General features: G+C 54.1%; 4 protein-coding genes across 4 annotated transcripts; all 4 read left to right on the top strand.

Moving 5' to 3' along the window:
• Positions 1 to 3,565: 3,565 nt before the first annotated feature.
• Positions 3,566 to 4,619, top strand: KRP23_11873 (DEAD-box ATP-dependent RNA helicase 26; the record flags this gene model as incomplete). Its single annotated transcript, XM_067882451.1, has 3 exons — positions 3,566 to 3,589; positions 3,916 to 4,021; positions 4,090 to 4,619. 3 exons carry the CDS (start codon positions 3,566 to 3,568, stop codon positions 4,617 to 4,619), a joined length of 660 nt encoding a protein of 219 aa, XP_067740044.1.
• A 91-nt stretch (positions 4,620 to 4,710) lies between these two features.
• On the top strand, positions 4,711 to 5,700 carry KRP23_11872 (uncharacterized protein; the record flags this gene model as incomplete). The annotated part of the gene is made up of 1 exon (XM_067882450.1): positions 4,711 to 5,700. One exon carries the CDS (start codon positions 4,711 to 4,713, stop codon positions 5,698 to 5,700), a length of 990 nt encoding a protein of 329 aa, XP_067740043.1.
• A 485-nt stretch (positions 5,701 to 6,185) lies between these two features.
• KRP23_11871 (Inward rectifier potassium channel 2) lies at positions 6,186 to 7,728 on the top strand (the record flags this gene model as incomplete). The annotated part of the gene is made up of 6 exons (XM_067882449.1): positions 6,186 to 6,319; positions 6,401 to 6,506; positions 6,561 to 6,680; positions 6,751 to 6,831; positions 6,895 to 6,963; positions 7,039 to 7,728. The coding sequence occupies 6 exons, from the start codon at positions 6,186 to 6,188 to the stop codon at positions 7,726 to 7,728; spliced, it is 1,200 nt and encodes a 399-aa protein (XP_067740042.1).
• Positions 7,729 to 10,769: 3,041 nt separating this feature from the next.
• KRP23_11870 (uncharacterized protein) lies at positions 10,770 to 10,979 on the top strand (the record flags this gene model as incomplete). The annotated part of the gene is made up of 1 exon (XM_067882448.1): positions 10,770 to 10,979. The coding sequence occupies one exon, from the start codon at positions 10,770 to 10,772 to the stop codon at positions 10,977 to 10,979; it is 210 nt and encodes a 69-aa protein (XP_067740041.1).
• Between the last annotated feature and the right edge of the window lie 7,777 nt (positions 10,980 to 18,756).

Raw genomic sequence — 18,756 nt, 5'->3', positions numbered from 1 at the left:
GAATGCGTTACCCTCGCCCTCGAAGGTCCAATTAAAAGGACAATTGGATAGGACAAAACAGTCGCCGATCACAATACATGTAATAATTGCTTAGACTCGCAATGAAATGTGTAATCTTCTTTTTAAACAGCAAAGTAGTCTGCAAAATCGCTCATGTACATGTGCCCTGTCGTAGCGAACCTCAATGTACAGATTAGCCGTATTTAGCACAGTATTGGTACCTAATTCCTACAAATTACACTTATTGTCGGCTAGTATTGAGGTGTGACCGTCAATTATACCTGCGACCATATGCTTAATATGCATCCTTAGTAGCAAAGAGGTGTGGATTAAGGGATGTCATTGGTAGTAAAATGATGGCCTATAATATTATTAGCTTCCTAGGACCTTTGACTTCAAATACTTACAACAAAACGATTAGGGCGAAGACAAGCATTCCAAATCACGCGGCACTGGTCCTGTAGTGCAAGGAGCAAGAGGCGGTTGAGATGAGCCCGGTAGCTTGTTAAAAATGCCTCTATTACGTGCTGCATCGCGCGCTTCATTTCTGCCGCGCCGTCGACAGCAACCTCCTAGGCGCCGAGGTCATATCGGAACTCGTAGCTGGATGATGTCCGGAGATTAACGGTGGTAAAAGGAAAGAATCAGCTCGGTAACCAAGCAAGCATGGTCATAACGACGCGCTTCAGGAACTGGCCTCTGCGTACTCGGACAACGGTGCTGCAGTACTACTTTCTAATGTGCCACCGACCAGATCGCCGCCACTTGCGATCCTGAGACTGCCTTCGCTGCCCACGCAGCGTGCAGCACCTCGAGTATTACCGACCTTTGCCAAGCTATAGGCGGCGTTAGGTAGAGATAAATGACTTTAATGTACCTCACTTTCAATTGTATTGCCAAGCTTGCCGCTACCATGTTACACCAAGAAGGTTTTGACAGGGTGACCATGAAGACCAGTCTACTTGTAAGTAGTCCCTGTAATTGTAATCTACTTGCGTTTTGAAAAATGGCTTCGATCTACTTGAATAGATTAGTTCCTCTCAAGTATCTTGCATACCTGGTGATAGCACTGCGTCCACCCACAGAGCAATTCCTAGTTCGATGGGCAAATTCACACGGCGTTGTCACGGCCATCGCCAAAATCGAAATCAACTCGCCATCACCAGGTGATCGAGACTTGAAAGGAACGCTCTAGAATTCAATCGCGTGGGATTAGCTATCTCGTTGGTGCATGCAGCATGCACGCACTGAGATGGACGTGTTAAAGTGTACGACAAATGATGTCGCTCGCACAACTAGCCCCCGACGAATTCGTCTCAGCCTCGGCAAAAGCAAAACATCCGGCCATTCAAAACTGATAAAAATTGGGTTTTTTACACGTCGAGGGCATTGGCGAATTTCTTGTACATGGTATAATACGCGTATCTGTAAGTGATTATCTAAGCCTTACCTACATCCAAAGATGATACACAGCCGACCTCTGGCGAAATGTAGTAGAAGTTGATAGTGACATGAAGCAGACGCGAACGAGAGCAGCCCATATTAATTAATCTTGTAACATGTCGAAGCTGAAGCCTTACTCTTGTTTTCAGCGCTCAAAGTCTTGAGACTGCACCACTAGATTCGGATGCTTCAAAGGGGGGGGGGGGGGGTCACCTTTTAAAAACGGAGTAATTGTCGTGTAGAAACACGCAGAAAACCTCACTACCGAACGGTATGAGTCCCACCAACAACACACGCTTCCCTCGCGAAAGGTCAGTGAACGTTGGATCAACACCTGAAGACCAGGAACGATCCCTTACACCGGGTTCGTTGCAAGCACCTCTGTATACCAAGGTTGAGTTCAGTCAACCTTAAAACCTGCACTACTAGCCACGAGCGAGGGCTAGAATGCAATATTGCGCTTTCGCGCGAACCCCCGCAGCCCCTCAGAAGGAAGGGTACTGGCAGTCACGCCTAATACGGGTTTGCCGAGGGTAACCTCGGCGGGTAGTGAAATACACTTGGGAACACTCGGGTTCCACCAATATATAGGGACCGACACTCTCCCAGCGTGTCACGGTTCGTGTTCTCGTTGATCGGGCACAAGTCACCGAGAAAAGTGCAGCTATGATAAAAAAAACTGGTTGAAAACGGGGTCAACGTATATCACGCAGGCCCCAGACTCATGCACTGGAAGGTAGCGATTATCGATGGAACCGTGTTGACGATGGGAAGCTGCAATTGGAGTGGGGGGGGGGAATGACGTTGAATTGGGAACATACTGTTGTACCCATCGGGAGAGCAGGACGAAGACGAGGACGCAACGATGTGCTACTCGATTGAGAGAGGAGGACGACGACAACGAAGAAGAAACGAAAATGAACCCCCCGGGAGAGCAGGACGAAGACGAGAACGTTGTTCATGTGTAGGATGTGGCTGAACGTGCGCGCCATTGTTCAGCAGATGCCCATGAGCGAAGTCAACGAAGGCATTGCTATGATGCGTGAGGGCCGTGGTGCGGTACCACATCGTGCTGCTAGACATCAAGCCCGTGTACAAGAAGAAGTTCGGCAAGGAGTTGCGTGCGCAGGGCATTTGGGGCACAAATGACGTGATCCTTGGCTACTCCTCAATCTCCAGCTGTAACATTAGGTCCGGCAATCAGGGATTGATAGTAGAACGATTTTTCATCCAAATTACTATAGTAGCTCCCTAGTAGTGCCTACAAAGTTACTATTAGAGAAGTAGTATTGAGTTCGGCATCTAGAATAATATAGTACTATAATAGCAGGATAGTACTATCGTCGACCAGAGAAATGATTAGATCCTGCCCACCGTGACGCCTTCGCCGTCGAGATCAATACGACGGATCTCCTTCCGATCGTGTTTCAATAGCACTTGCATCTCTGCGCGCTCGTTGTCCATTCTTGTGCGTAGGTTGCTCATGACAATGCGAAGACGCGCTCTTGAAACGCGTTGGAAGGAGCTCTGTGAGTATTGAAGATTGGCTTGATGGATCTGGCACTTCTCTAGGTGAAGTCATAGTTTTTCACTGGTACACACACGAAATGCAGCAAAAGCGCTCGGACTGGTTCCCAGCGTCGTACAGCTCGTTGCTGCATAAGTGATGAACACCAAGGCCACAAATCACACACAAGTCCGTCGTGGTCAGCTCGGCGTACGAACAGTCGGGGTTGGCGCATTTCATGAAGGGCGTGGCTGAGCAGGAAGAAGGAGCTCTGTGAGTATTGAAGATTGGCTTGATGGATCTGGCACTTCTCTAGGTGAAGTCATAGTTTTTCACTGGTACACACACGAAATGCAGCAAAAGCGCTCGGACTGGTTCCCAGCGTCGTACAGCTCGTTGCTGCATAAGTGACGAACACCAAGGCCACAAATCACACACAAGTCCGTCGTGGTCAGCTCGGCGTACGAACAGTCGGGGTTGGCGCATTTCATGAAGGGCGTGGCTGAGCAGGAAGAGTGAGGAGGAGTTCTTGGCTGTTGGAAAATCGCAAAATGAGCTGATAAGCTAGCCGAGCCGCGCTGTCTTCGGTCCGGTGCCACTAACCGCTTACAAGATATGGAAGACTGCTTAAGCGGTCCAGTGCGATGAACCACTCGCTCGTTTAGTGCTTCCCACCAGCGGCATCAGCAACAACGTTCACACTTATTGCCTCTCTTAAGCCGCATCGATTTCATCGAGCGCTTGCGTTGGCCAATCCTAGTAATCAGATAGTACCGATATTAATCACAATTTGTTTTACTATCTACTATAGTAGTAAATATTTGGGTCGATCTGAAACTACTATCTAATATGGCTTCATAATATTAGATTGGAAGTAATTAGTAGAATAAATTACTATCAGCCAAAGTACTGTCAATCCCTGCCTGTCGGACGTTCTGTTCGCGTCGCTGGACATCTCGGCCCAGACCAAGCGCACCATCGTCGAAGCCCTCAAGTACGAGCGCCTCACGAACGTGCAGACGTTCCCGCTCATCATCGAGGGCAAGGACGTGTTGGCCAAGGCCAAGACAGGTAACGGCAAGACCTTGGCCTTCTTGCTGCCGGTGATCGAGAACATGGTGCAGGAGGGACGTCGCCAGGGCACGATCCCAACTCGCCCACGCGCGAGCTGGCGCAGCAGATTGCGACCGAGGCTAAGCGCGTCACCAAGTTCCACGAGCTGAACGTGGCCTGCTTCGTGGGTGGTGCCAACATCAAGAAGGACGAACGCACGCTCACGAGCAGCGCGCCTATTGACATCCTTGTCGCTATTCCTGGACGTCTTGTTGACCACTTGAAGCAAAACACTGGCAGGATCGCTGACCGACTAGGCAAGGCCAGTGTGCTGATCCTGGACGAAGCTGACCGACTGCTGGACATGGGTTTCCGCCCGGATGGCATGCGCATCATTGGCTACCTGCCGAAGCAGCGTCAGACGCTGCTGTTCAGCGCCACACTGCCTGCTTCGACAGAGGAGCTCAAGCGTGTGGCTCTGCGCTCGGACTACGCGTTCGTAGACACGATCGACGAGAACGAGGCTGACACGAACGCGCAGACGGAGCAGGAGTACATTGTGTGCTCGATGAAGGAATTGGTCGAATTGGCAGCGGTAAAAAGAGTAAGTCAATAAGATAGAAACAGAATTTCCCTTCTTTTGCGAGCTGTAAAATGTAGTATCCGATATACCGGTTTACCATGGTGGTATTTCAGTCCGATTTTGTATGGGCCCTTCCGCTCGCCTCGCGTACGTGCTGTCCCCGGCCAAGACGCTGGATCTGTCAGCCTCGCGCGTCTCGCAATGCTCGCAGCCGCGTCTTCTGTCGGACGCGCACGAGCTCATCGCGCAGTTGCGCACGCTGTCCCAAGCCAAAGTCAAGTCTTTATTAGGCGTGAGCGACTCACTGGCCAAGCTCAATTTCGACCGTTTCCAGGCCTTTGACGAGTCCGAGGCGACCACGAAAGCTGTAAAACCGAGTGAAGCCCCGCTTAAACAGGCGGCGTTGGCGTTCAATGGGCCAGCCTATCAAGGGTTGGAGGCTCATAACCTGTCGGTTTCGGATCTGGAATTCGCCCAGACCCACCTCCGTATTTTGTGTGGTCTGTACGGGGTCTTGAGACCGCTGGACCTGATCCAGCCGTATCGGTTGGAAATGGGGCAAAAGTTCGTCAATCAGCGAGGAAAAGACCTGTACGAGTTCTGGGGGGACACTATTGTGCGCGAGTTGGACGCTCTTTTCAGTGGAGAAGAGGCCAATGAGGACGAGGAGAAGAAGCAACGCGTGCTGGTCAACGTGTCCTCGCAGGAATATTTCAAGAGTTTGCCTCGAGCAGCACTGGAGGCTGCTGGCATTTCAGTCGTGGACTGTGTGTTCAAGGACGACGGCATGATCAAGTCGGTGTATGCCAAAAGAGCTCGAGGACTCATGTGCAGATATCTGATCCAGCAACGGGTGGACTCGGTGGAGGGCATCAGGGGCTTTGCTTTGGAAGGCTACAAGTACTCGAGCGCAGCTTCCAGCGACGATACGTTTGTATTCACTCGTACGGCTGCAGAGCAGAAGAAGGCCATGCAGAAGCCCCAAACGAAGACGAAGGCGAATCCGAAGGCGAAGCGCGGTGCTAAGAAAGAGAAGCCAACGGCTGAGGCGAAGGACGAAGAGAAAAAGACTCAGCTGCGTCGATCCACGCGCAAGAAGCGCAAGACGGACTGAGTGCGCTCGATAAATACTTAGTTCTGTTTGAGAATAGAGTTCGCCTAGCTTGTCAGGCGTTTGCAGTGGTTCGCACTGTGACGACAGTCTTCGAGGGCGGATTGATTGAAACGCGCAAAGGATCCGGCTGAAGAGCGGTTCCCGGCGCCGAGCCTTTGGAACGGCTGTGGATGTTCAGCAGGTAGACTAAGTTCATCTAGCCATGCCAATGGTTGAAGCGGTCTCTCTCTCACTTGGCTTCACTATGCCGTGAAACCATCCTCTTCCGCGTCATCTGATAGGCTCAAATTTCCTGCAGCCAATGAAGGCGCACCTCAAAAACCCCGCACAAGTTGCAGCGGCACAACTTCCTGCGCCTGCTCATACGGCAGGTTCCACTCGCCCCCAGAGTTCGCAGAGTGCTGCATCGGATTCCCCATCGTCTCCGTTCTCTACTCGTGCTTGAACCACCTTCAAACTCCCTCTACAAGTGCTGGCAATTCAATATGTCCGGCGTGGAGCAACCGCTGCTCTCGGTGGCCTCTAGCGGCACTTCCGCGTCGTGTCACGCGCCGCAGACACAGCACACGCGCTTCCTAGACCGTCGCGGCCGCTTCCACCAGTCTCTGGGCCGATTCAAGTACGTGGAACTATTTATTTATCATATTCTTACTTACGTGGTGCGGAATTTGACAAAAGCTGATCTGTGTTGTGCTGCCAGCATTTACCGCAAAGGTGGGGACTGGCGCAAAATTTACTGGGACGATCCGTTCCACACGGTGATCAACACACGCACGTCGAGGATCATCTGGGGCGTCTTCATCGCCGTGAGTGACTGCAAGTTATTTACTTGTGGCGATGGTACTTATTTGTGGTTGCAGTATTTTTTCATCATTTTTTTCTTTGCGCTGGCGTATCTGGACGTGTCAGTGCGACACCCGACGTGTCATGTGGGGCTTTCCAGCATCATGGATGCCTATGTGTTCTCCCTCGAGACCATTGTGAGTTTTTTGTATTATGTTGTTGATTCGGTCCATCGAGTTGATGTTGAAGTGGTTATGATTGTGGTAGATGACAATTGGCTACGGAGCACCGACGGACGACATTTTCTACGGTGGGTGCACGTCCATTGCCACGCTGTTGACTCTCGAGGTAAGTAAGATCTGCAAAACCCAGTTTTGGACTGGTTTCGCTGACTTCCGAACTTTGCTGCAGTCGTTTGCAGGCATCATTCTGGATTCGGTCTGCATTGGCATCTTCTACGCGCGCTTTTCCCGTGCTAATGTACGTGCGTCTCCATCCTGACCTGTGAAGTCCTAGCAGTAACTCACCTGTTTTCCTTTTTTTTCCTTTCCTCAGCAACGGGCGAACACCATCATGTTCTCGAACTCGGCAGTGATCCGCAAGATTCGCGGGCACTACTACTTCATGTTCCAGACGTGCGAGCGACGGAAACACCAGCTTGTGGAAGCACACGTGCGCCTCTACGCTGTGCGGCACGAGGCGGAGGACGAAACAGACGAGTCCAATGACTTCCTTTTCCAGTGCCACCAAATGCGACTTCAGCAGCCCGACGATGACTGTGGTGCGATGCTGCTCATGGTACTGCCGCAGGTGGTTGTGCACCGTATCGACCAGTGGAGTCCATTGTTTCCCCCTGAGTGCTTGCCGTGCGACGTAGACTCGAAAACATGTGCAAGTTACCCGGACCCGACGCAGCGCCAGGTGGACATTGACAACGGGAGCCGTGATGGCGGTCTGCCAGGTGCGCCAAAGCTGTACCAAGAGCCTACGAAGATTCAGATCATGAACCACCTGCGCAAAAGTGGACTGGAGGTTCTTGTGGTCTTAGAGGGTATCGACAGCTCGACATCCAACACCATGCAAGCGCGCAATTCCTACACGGACGAGGATATTGTTTGGGACGCCACTTTTGAGCGCTGTGTCGTTAAGACCCCGAGGGGTCTGTGCATCGATTTCGACCGCTTTCACTTGCTTAAGCCGGCGCCGATGGACGCAAAACGCTGCGTCATGCCGTCCCAATTCTGAGAGAGGTGTCGAGCGAAGATAGAAGAGCGAAGACAGCAGCTATTGTTCAGATAATTCCACCTAGATGCTAGCGGTTTTGCCTGTGGTCAACACACCGATTGATGCCCGATATCCTGGAACTAGCGCAAGGCAAGGCAACACTGTGCAGCTTCAGCAACTTCCACGCGTTTTCAGTACCATAAACCTAGGTCAACGTGAGCTTCTTCCGCTCCTGCTTAATCCGGATAGCGGACCAGCACTCTGCAGCGCCTCAAGTTGGGAACGCACGCTCGTCTCAATTGTCTTCCGTCTCATTGAGACGGTCTCGATGTCAAGTTGCCAACACGGCGAAGGCCTTCGTGTTGTCTGCACGGTGGATACCGTACAAAAACGCCATGGTCTGCCGGTCGTGATCGCGAAAAGGAGAGCCAGACGGCCGCAGTTTGCTGTTTGTACGCGTCGAGAGTGGGCGGTGGTATCAGCGGTCGTCCAACGCTCCTCGTCCGCTGTTCGAACGACCCGCCCTCGAGCAAGCCACAGCAGCAAGCAGTTGCCTTTCATTTCGCTCGAGCAAGCTGCCTCACATCGTGCAAAGCTTTCGCCCTGATCGATAACACCGCAGCCAAATCAGACGGTCACTAACGTGTCCAAGGTGCTTCTCGCCCCGAAATGCAGCCTGTCCTCTACGCAGTCAGCTTGTTTTGCCGTTAGAGAGATGGATAAACCGGGCATCAAGCTCACGACGCGACGTCGCCACTATGGACTTCGGTATGGAAACTGAAGGAGGTCAGTGGAATTGCAGCGTGGTGGCGTGCGATGGTGAGTCCCGCGTGGCCCGTGGCCCCGGCCCAGATTTCTGCCACTGCCACTTGGCAAGAAGACGCGTGAAGCGCACGCATTTCACCAGGCCCCGCCCGACTATCCATAGGCTCAAGGTAACGTGACGAATTCATGCATGGCAAAGATGTATCGGAGACTTTCGCTAACCAGTTGGCGGCTCCTGCAGGATGAGGTTCACAGCTTTCGTGGCGTGGGCGGCAGTGCTCGTGACTGCTACACTGTCGCCGGCTCAGGCCGAGAAGAACAGCTCGAGCACGACGTACCCGACCAAGTCGGGGATCGCGATTTGGGCGGACCCGGACACTCCAGAGGACCGTCAGTCGTTCGTGAGCTCCCGTGGGCGGAAGTGGGACCTCGTCATGAGCGACGAGTTCAATCAGAAAAACCGCAGCTTCCGACCCGGTGACGACCACATGTGGACGTCTCTCGAGAAGCCTGACGGCGTGAACGGCGCGCTGGAGCTCTACTCGCACAATATGACGAGCACCAAGTGCGACGACGACGGAACGTGCTACTTCTACATTGAGATCAGGGACGAAGTGAACGTCATCCACGTCTACAACATGTACACGCACCCTCCCGGGTACCAGGACGCCTACTTCTACTACCGCGCGGCCATGGTGCAGTCCTGGAACAAGTTCTGCTTCCAAGGAGGCATGCTCGAGGTGCGCGCGCAGCTTCCTGGGGCCGTCACAGCCGCGTCCGGTAACCCGGATCTGGCGCTCGGCAAATCCGGCAAGGTCAAGACGTCCAAGTACTACCCGACGTGGCCCGGTATCTGGATGATGGGGAACCTCGGCCGAGCCATTTTCTCGGCTTCCACGAACCGCATGTGGCCGTACTCCTACAACAAGTGCGAGCCCGACGTGTTCAACCCGGACAACCAGCGTATCAGCGCTTGCGACGACAACCCAGGCCACGGCATGAACCCGAACCAAGGGCGGGGTGCGCCTGAAATCGATCTGCTCGAAGGTGGTGGCTTGGCCATCTCGTCGTCGCTGCAGATTGCTCCCGGCATGCCGGACGACTTCCGTCTCTTCCCTGCCGACGCCAAGGGAGCCGATGCGACCAACCCGTACTGTGTGTACACGTACGATTGTTTGACGCCTGGCGCGAACATGATGGACGTCCCGACGGCTTACTACAAGAAGGAGCGTGGCCACAAGTCGTGGTACCAGGGGCTCCGATACGGCGCCAACAACTACTGCCAGCAAGATGCCACGCTCAAGCAGGACTACGACACGGTCGTTGCCGCTGTGAAGGCTGGAATCACCGAGAACACGTGCACGGTCGATACGTGTCCGGCCTCCGCAGATGTGAACGGCGACATGAGCGTCATGGGGGACTCCAAAACCGCTCACTGGGGCATCAACTCGAACGGCACGTGCTACCCGCTCATGAACTCGTACATGGGCGCCTACCTGTGCGACCCAGACAACACCGACTCCAAGTGTACCAGTCCTCGCAACTCCACTACCCCCAAGTCCAACTCGATGAGCGAGTTCAACTACCAGATGGACGCTATCTCGTCCAACTGGCCCATTCACTTGGGCGGCTACCTCGACTTCCTGACGTACCAGCTCGAGTGGGTCACTGGCGAGGAGGGCTACGTGCGCTGGAGTCTGGACGGCAGCCCCATCTTCGAGGTCACCACGGACGCCTTCTCCAACGTGCCGCAGAACAGCAAGAAGAACAACCCGCAGAAGGTCATGCTGGAGGAGCCCATGTACCTCATCTACAACGTGGCGCTCTCGAGTTCGTGGGGGACGACGCCTCCGAACGCTGGGCGCGAATGCCGCGGCGACGGCAACGACCCTGTGGCGAACGCAATCTGCGACTCGTTCCCCATGTACATGAAGATCGACTACATCCGTCTGTACCAGGACCTGGGCGACGACCTCCCTGCTGACAGCTACATGCAGGTCGGCTGCGACCCTGCCAGCCACCCGACCAAGAAATGGATCGACGCGCACATTGACGAGTACGTGGACGACGACAACACGTGGAAAGAGGTGTCGGGCAAAGCTTTCTGCACAAAGGACAACGACTGCACCATCGGTGGCAACGTCGGCACGACGGCGCTGAAGACGGGCAAATGCGTCAAGAGCCGCTGCCAGTGCACGTACTCCACGTCGTGGGGCGGTCCGCGCTGTACCACCGCGCTGGCGGGCTCGACGAGCACCAGTGCGAGCAGCCTGTCCAGTCGTGCGTACGGCCCGCCCATGGGCTTGTCCCTGGGTATTGCCGGGATTATCGTCTTCTTGTCCTTCATCTCGGTGTACATGGCCATGATTGCCGTCAAGAAGGAGGCCGCGGCGCTGACCAAGACGAACGCGCAGGGCAAGATGGCAGGGAGCATGGTCGACGAGAACGGCCTCAACCACTCTACGAACCAGAGACCGAAGGACAACTACAGCCAGAACTTCGTCTAAGGTGCTAAGAAATGTAAATAAACTGCTGTGTATCTCCCATGCCAGTCTGGCCCTCTGAGCTCGTACACATCCGGTTTTTCGTCTCTCCACGTGTTTGTGGCTGCTTTTGCTAGGCGTCCGCTGTTCGAGCCTGGGGTGGCTTCACAGATGGCTACTGACGCTAGTGAACATAGGCTTTCATCTCGCTGCGCGGCTGACCAGTTGCGGTACGAGCAGAGAAATCCTGACCTGCGCTGGTCACTTCTCAATTCTTCTCGTGACGGACAAGTCGAGTCGAATACGCCCCCACTCAGCACTGGAGGATGCGTCTCACAGCAGCTTTAGCTACTGCGGTGTCCGTCGTCGCTGTTGCCACGGCCAAGAGCAGCTCTTCCCCAGCCAAGTACCCCACCAAGTCCGGGATCAAAAGCTGGGTCGACCCTGACACTCCAGACGATCGCCAGACCTTCGTCAACTCTCGTGGTCGGAAATGGGACCTCGTCATGAGCGACGAGTTCAACGTGGCCAACCGCAGCTTCCGTCCGGGCGACGACCACATTTGGACTTCTTTGGACAAACCCGACGGTGTGAACGGCGCGTTGGAGATCTACTCGCACAACATGACGAGTACCAAGTGCGAGGGCGACACGTGCTACTTCTACATTGAAGTGTCGGACGAACCGCAGACGATCTCGGTGTACAACATGTACAAGTACCCTCCTGGCTACGAAGACGCTCATTTCTACTACCGTGCCGGCATGGTGCAGTCGTGGAACAAGTTTTGTTTCCAGGGTGGAATGCTCGAGGTGCGGGCTCAGCTACCAGGTGCGGTCTCCGATAAGTCTGGGAACCCCGATCTGGCACTGGGCAAGTCCGGCAAAGTTGCGAGCAAGCAGTACTACCCGACGTGGCCTGGTATCTGGATGATGGGGAACCTCGGTCGCGCTATCTTTTCGGCGTCGACGAACCGCATGTGGCCCTTCTCCTATGACAAGTGCGAGCCAGACGTGTTCAATCCGGACAATCAACGTATCAGCGCGTGTGACGATGACCCTGGCTACGGTTTGAACCCGAACCAAGGCCGTGGCGCACCAGAGATCGATGTGCTCGAAGGTGGTGGCTTGGCCATCTCTTCGTCGCTGCAGATTGCACCGGGGATGCCGGACGACTTCCGTTTGTTCCCTGCTGATGCAAAAGGAGCTGATGCGACCAACCCGTACTGCGTGTACACGTACGACTGCATGACGAAAGGCGCAAATGTCATCGATGTTCCGACGGCATATTTCGAGCAGGTGCGCGGCCACAAGTCGTGGTACCAGGGACTTCGCTATGGAGCGAACAACTACTGCCAGCAGGATGGCAAGGCCAAGCAGGATTACTCAACGGTGAGCAAGTCTGTGGCTGCAGGGATTACGCAGAACACTTGCACGACTGACACTTGCCCCGCGTCGATGGATGTGAACGGAGATATGGATCTGATTGACGGCACGGGCAAGAACCACTGGGGCATCAACACGAACGGCACGTGCTACCCGATCATGAACTCGTATATGGGAGCTTATCTGTGCGATCCCGATAACACCAACACCAAGTGTACCAGTCCTCGCAACTCCACTACCCCCAAGTCGAACACCATGAGTCCGTTCAACTACCAGATGGACGCCATTTCGTCCAACTGGCCCATTCATTTGGGCGGCTACCTCGACTATCTCGTCTACCAGGTGGAGTGGGTCACTGGCAAGAAAGGCTACGTGCGCTGGATGCTGGATGGAAACCCGATCTTCGAGGTTACGACGGATGCATTTTCAAACGTCCCGCAGAACTCGAACAAGACGAACCCCGTTAAGGTCATGCTGGAGGAGCCCATGTACCTCATTTTCAACGTCGCACTGTCCAGTTCTTGGGGTGCTACGCCGCCGAACGCTGGAAGCGAATGTCGCGGCGATGGCACCAACGATGAAAACAACCGCATCTGCGACGAGTTCCCCATGCACATGAAGATCGACTACATCCGTCTGTACCAAGACCTCGGTGACGACCTCCCTGCTGGCAGCTACATGCAGGTTGGCTGCGATCCCTCGAGTCACCCTACGAAAGCGTGGATCGAGGGCCACATGGACGAGTTCTCGGACGACGACAACCCCGTGAAGACGGTGAATGGCAAGGCATTCTGCAAGACCAACGATGACTGCACGATTGGTGGTGACGTAGGGACTACAAGTCTCAAGACAGGAACCTGCGTCAAGTCTCGCTGTGTGTGTTCATCCACCTCGTGGAGCGGGCCTCGCTGTACGGAACCACAGTCGGACTCGTCCGAGAGTTCCAGCAGTCTGTCAAAGCGTGTGTATGGCCCGCCGATGGGGCTGTCGATCGGTGTCGGTTGCCTTGCCATGTTCCTATCCGTGGCCTCTGTGTGGTTTGCAGGGATAGTGACAGCAAAGGAGACTCTGAAGCTGGTGAAGACCACGGAAGCTGCGAGGCAGCAAGAGGCCAAGGCGACCACCCAGCTTTCTAGCGGCGACCTTGACTCGAGTCACTCGAGCTTCCCTGGCCAGCCTAAAGACAACTACAAGCAGAATTTTGTGTAAGATAAGTCTAATGTGAGTTTTTGTGTTCTCGTGAATCAAGTTGCGTCTACACATGTTGTACTAGTTTTACTACTTCGAAGTACATGTATAGTACAAATTGCGTGGCCATCTCAATTTTCAGATTCAAAAAGTATTGGTGTGGTCGTAAAGTAGTATTTCTTCCTACTAGGTGAGGACCAAGTTCTAGATAATAGTAGTATGCATATTATAATTGTGATGGGAGATTACTATAAATAGTACCGGCAACTAAAACTGAGTATTTATTTGGATAGTACTCTCAATTAGAGAACTGAACTCTACTACTTTGGAAAAAGGTACATGTACTAACCCTCGCAGCACATATTTTTTGAGCTGGCGCTGGCGCTGCTTCGCAACTGGCCAAGCTCAAATACAACGACGTTTCCTATTCTGACACCCCATATTCTACCCCGACTTGCCACTTGCTCCTGTCACTTGCTCCAGGTGACGCACTGCTCTGTCTTCAGTGGGAATTCTCGTAAAGTTCACTGCGATCGCTGGCACTTCTAACTGCAACGCGAGCGACCAGAGAGCGAACGTATTTTGCTCAAGGGATACACTCTCAGTACCGGCGGTGAGAAGACCCGAAGATGTTCTTAGTGTTGTGCGATGAAGGAATGTCAGGAGCTTAAGACACATCCATGCAGTTTCTGCGGTTAAGCCCGTTCAACACACTTGTGCTGGAACCGGAGTGACTTGAGGTCGTCGACAAACCGCGAAGGTGCAGTGCGCCCCCTCCCTCAATTGTTGCATGCCCGCGTTCTTCTTAGCAACATCTCGTTGTTGGCCATTCAAGAATGGGGGTCAAGGAAACTCAGAGATGAGTTCACGCGGACATAGGGATGGGTTGTACTGAGTGACACTACATGTAGTAGTACGGATAAGTACTACCGTACCAGAATAGTTATCATCTCAACAAATATGATTATGTTTCCTTCATTGATGACCCTGTAGTTGTTATAGAGATACTACACTGTACATGTACAATAGTACATGTATTGGTCTGCAAGATTAAAAACAGGTTTGCTTCAACGCATCGCGGTCCCCTGAGCAAATCCCTATGCTGTCTCGTCCGTGCAAGCGATCACTCGCACAACGCCTTGATGATGTGCAGGGGTCTGTTTCATACCAAACAAATCATACGCTACGCGTCAAGCCTCCAAAGCTCACTTTTAGCAGTAATCGTAGATTTTGCTGATCGCCAGCGGTGACGTCGAACAGCAAAAGCCAGCCCAGGTCAGCCATGACACTGAGGCAAATGTTGTTCGGATCCTCTTCTCGGCTTGTGCGATGCCACTGCTGCACTTATCGTCCTCTGTACAGTGTGCACTCAAGACAATTTCCGGTCTCAAGTTGCCGGGAATTGCCTCCGGCGGGACGATTCATAGCACGTGCGGTGAAAGCACGTGCCAGCATCTGTTTTTAATCTGCAGTGATTAAAATTGAGGGAGAAGTAATACTCGTAGAGAAATCGTGCGGCGCTGCCGGCCACTCTTCAATTCTCCTCGCGACGGACAAGACGCTCACAGCAAGGGAAGGATGCGTCTCGCAGCAGTTTTGACGGCGGCTTTGGCTTCTGTCGTCGCTGTTGTCACGGCCAAGAACGGCACTTCCTCGGCCGAGTACCCCACCAAGTCAGGGATCAAAAGCTGGGTCGACCCTGACACTCCAGACGATCGCCAGACCTTCGTCAACTCTCGTGGTCGGAAATGGGACCTCGTCATGAGCGACGAGTTCAACGTGGCCAACCGCAGCTTCCGTCCGGGCGACGACCACATTTGGACTTCTTTGGACAAACCCGACGGTGTGAACGGCGCGTTGGAGGTTTACTCGCACAATATGACGAGTACCAAGTGCGACGACGACGACACTTGCTACTTTTACATCGAAGTGGACACCGATAACATTAGTATCTCTGTGTACAACATGTACACAAACCCTCCCGGATACCAAGACGTGCACTTCTACTACCGAGCAGCTATGGTGCAGTCGTGGAACAAGTTTTGCTTCCAAGGTGGAATGCTCGAGGTGCGAGCTCAGCTACCGGGTGCGGTCTCTAAGCAGTCCGGGAACCCCGATCTGGCACTGGGCAAGTCCGGTAAAGTCACGATCGCGAAATACTACCCGACGTGGCCTGGTATCTGGATGATGGGGAACCTCGGTCGCGCTATCTTTTCGGCGTCGACGAACCGCATGTGGCCCTTCTCCTATGACAAGTGCGAGCCGGACGTGTTCGACCCGGACAATCAACGTATCAGCGCGTGTGACGATGACCCTGGCTACGGTTTGAACCCGAACCAAGGCCGTGGCGCACCAGAGATTGACCTGCTCGAAGGTGGTGGCTTGGCCATCTCTTCGTCGCTGCAGATTGCACCGGGAATGCCGGACGACTTCCGTCTGTTCCCTGCTGATGCAAAAGGAGCTGATGTAACCAACCCGTACTGCGTGTACACGTACGACTGCATGACGAAAGGCGCCAACGTGATGGATGTGCCGACGGCATATTTCGAGCAGATGCGCGGCCACAAGTCGTGGTATCAAGGACTTCGCTATGGATCCAACAACTTCTGCCAACAAGATCCCAAGGCCAAGCAGGACTACGAAACTGTGGCTGCGTCGGTGAAGGCGGGGATCACAGAGAATTCTTGTTCGGCTAAAACATGTCCAGCGTCATTGGATGTGAACGGAGAGCTGGCTCTGATCGACGGCAAGGGCAAGAACCACTGGGGCATCAACACGAACGGCACGTGCTACCCCATCATGAACTCGTACATGGGAGCTTACCTGTGCGACCCCGATAACACCAACACCAAGTGCACTAGTCCTCGCAACTCCACTACCCCGAAAACGAACACCATGAACCCATTCAACTACCAAATGGACGCTATCTCGTCCAACTGGCCCATTCACTTGGGCGGCTACATCGACTATCTCGTCTACCAAATGGAGTGGGTCACTGGTGAGGAGGGCTACGTGCGCTGGATGCTGGATGGAAGCCCGATCTTCGAGATCACAACCGAGGCGTTCTCCAAGGTGCCACAGAATACCAAGAAGAACAACCCGCAGAAGGTCATGCTGGAAGAGCCAATGACCCTCATTTTCAACGTCGCGCTGTCCAGTTCTTGGGGAACGAAGCCGCCGAACGCCGGCAATCCGTGCTACGGGGACGGTACCAACGAAGAGGACAACCGCATCTGCGACGAGTTCCCCATGCTCATGAAGATCGACTACATCCGTCTGTACCAAGACCTCGGTGACGACCTCCCTGCTGACAGCTACATGCAGGTCAGCTGCGACCCCGCGAGTCACCCTACGAAGGAGTGGATCGAGGGCCACATGGACGAATACTCGGACTTCGACAACCCCGTGAAGACGGTGAATGGCAAGGCGTTCTGCAAGACCGACGACGACTGCACGATTGGTGGCGACGTAGGGACTACAAGTCTCAGGACGGGAACCTGCGTCAAGTCTCGCTGTGCGTGTTCATCCACCTCGTGGAGCGGGCCGCGCTGCACGGATCCGCAGTCCGGATCATCGGAGAAGTCCAGCAGTCTGTCAAAGCGTGTGTATGGCCCGCCGATGGGGCTGTCACTCGGTATCGGCTCCCTCGCCATCCTGATGTCGCTGATCTCGGTGTGGATGGCAGCGATCTCAACCGCGAAGGAGACCCAGAAGTTGATGAAGTCGAAGGAGCTAGCAGCGCTCCACGAAACCAAAGCGAACGGCCAGCTTTCCAACGGCGAGCTCCCCAAGGACAACTACAGCCAGAATTTCGTGTAAGATAAGCGAGGCTGTTGGGAGGTAAACGTTAGACGGAAGGTTGATGCATGTATTTACAACCACTGCTCTCGGCTTGCAGACAATTAAGTATCCAGGCGGACCGATAGGTTCGCAACCTTTTTTCGTATGCAGGATATTGCGACCACGAACAGCAAATGGCAGCAGATGTGCTCGATGCAGACTCTATACCTACTGGTGGTCTTTGTCTCCTCTACAGTCTTCCGATCAGGACGCGTATGTTAACGTAATACATTAGATTCCGAAAGTAATATATTGTGCTAATACTAATCTCGAAGGCTTGTCATCTTTTGTGTTAGAAAATCTCGGTGCAATCACGTACGTCGAGTATCAAAAGTTTTCTAGGGCACGTGCTCGTGGCAGATGCTACAGCAACCTCTCGCCAGACGACAGGCCTGGACTAGGTATCTCAGCGAGCGACGCTGCAACCTGCGTTTTACATGACCACTCTTGAGGTAGAGACAGCCATTTCTCGATTGCCCGCTACGTCCAGACGATCGTCGTAGAGGGTGGCTCGAACAGCGAGTGCGTGCCAGTCAGTCGCGCTTTCCCCCGGTCTCGAGTACATGATGCGGGCCCCTTTCGTGGCAGCGTGGGCACTGGCCATGGCCACGACTTCAGTGGCAGGGAAGAACAGCTCTTCCTCGTCCGAGTACCCGACCAAGTCCGGGCTTAAGAGCTGGGTGGACCCGGACACGCCATCCGACCGACAGCTATACACGACCTCTCGAGGACGCCAATGGAACCTCGTCATGAGCGACGAGTTCAACGTGGCCAACCGCAGCTTCCAACCGGGCGACGACCACATGTGGACGTCACTGGACAAACCCGACGGCGTGAACGGCGCGCTGGAGGTTTACTCGCACAATATGACGAGTACCAAGTGCGACGACGACGGAACGTGCTACTTCTACATCGAAGTGGCCAGCGACAACGTCACCATCTCGGTCTACAACATGTACCAGCACCCGCCGGGCTACCAGAACGCGTCGTTTTACTACCGAGCCGCTATGGTGCAGTCCTGGAACAAGTTCTGCTTCCAAGGAGGCATGCTCGAGGTGCGGGCGCAGCTTCCTGGAGCGGTATCGAAGGCGTCGGGCAACCCGGACTTGGCTCTTGGTAAGTCCGGACAGGTGACGGAGACGTCGTACTACCCGACGTGGCCCGGTATCTGGATGATGGGGAACCTCGGCCGAGCCATCTTCTCGGGCTCGACGAACCGCATGTGGCCCTTCTCCTACAACCGATGCGAGCCCAAGATCTTCGACCCGACCAACCAGCGCATTAGTGCGTGTGATGACAGCCCGGGCTACGGACTAAACCCCAACCAGGGACGTGGGGCCCCCGAAATCGACGTGCTTGAAGGCGGTGGGTTGGCCATCTCGTCGTCGCTG

This window comes from Phytophthora ramorum (genome assembly GCF_020800215.1).
Source record: "Phytophthora ramorum isolate Pr-102 chromosome Unknown Phyram_PR-102_s0013, whole genome shotgun sequence".
Classification (NCBI taxonomy): domain Eukaryota; phylum Oomycota; class Peronosporomycetes; order Peronosporales; family Peronosporaceae; genus Phytophthora; species Phytophthora ramorum.
The sequence above is the reverse complement of the archived record's forward strand: the minus strand, read 5'-3'. Positions and strand labels throughout refer to the sequence as shown.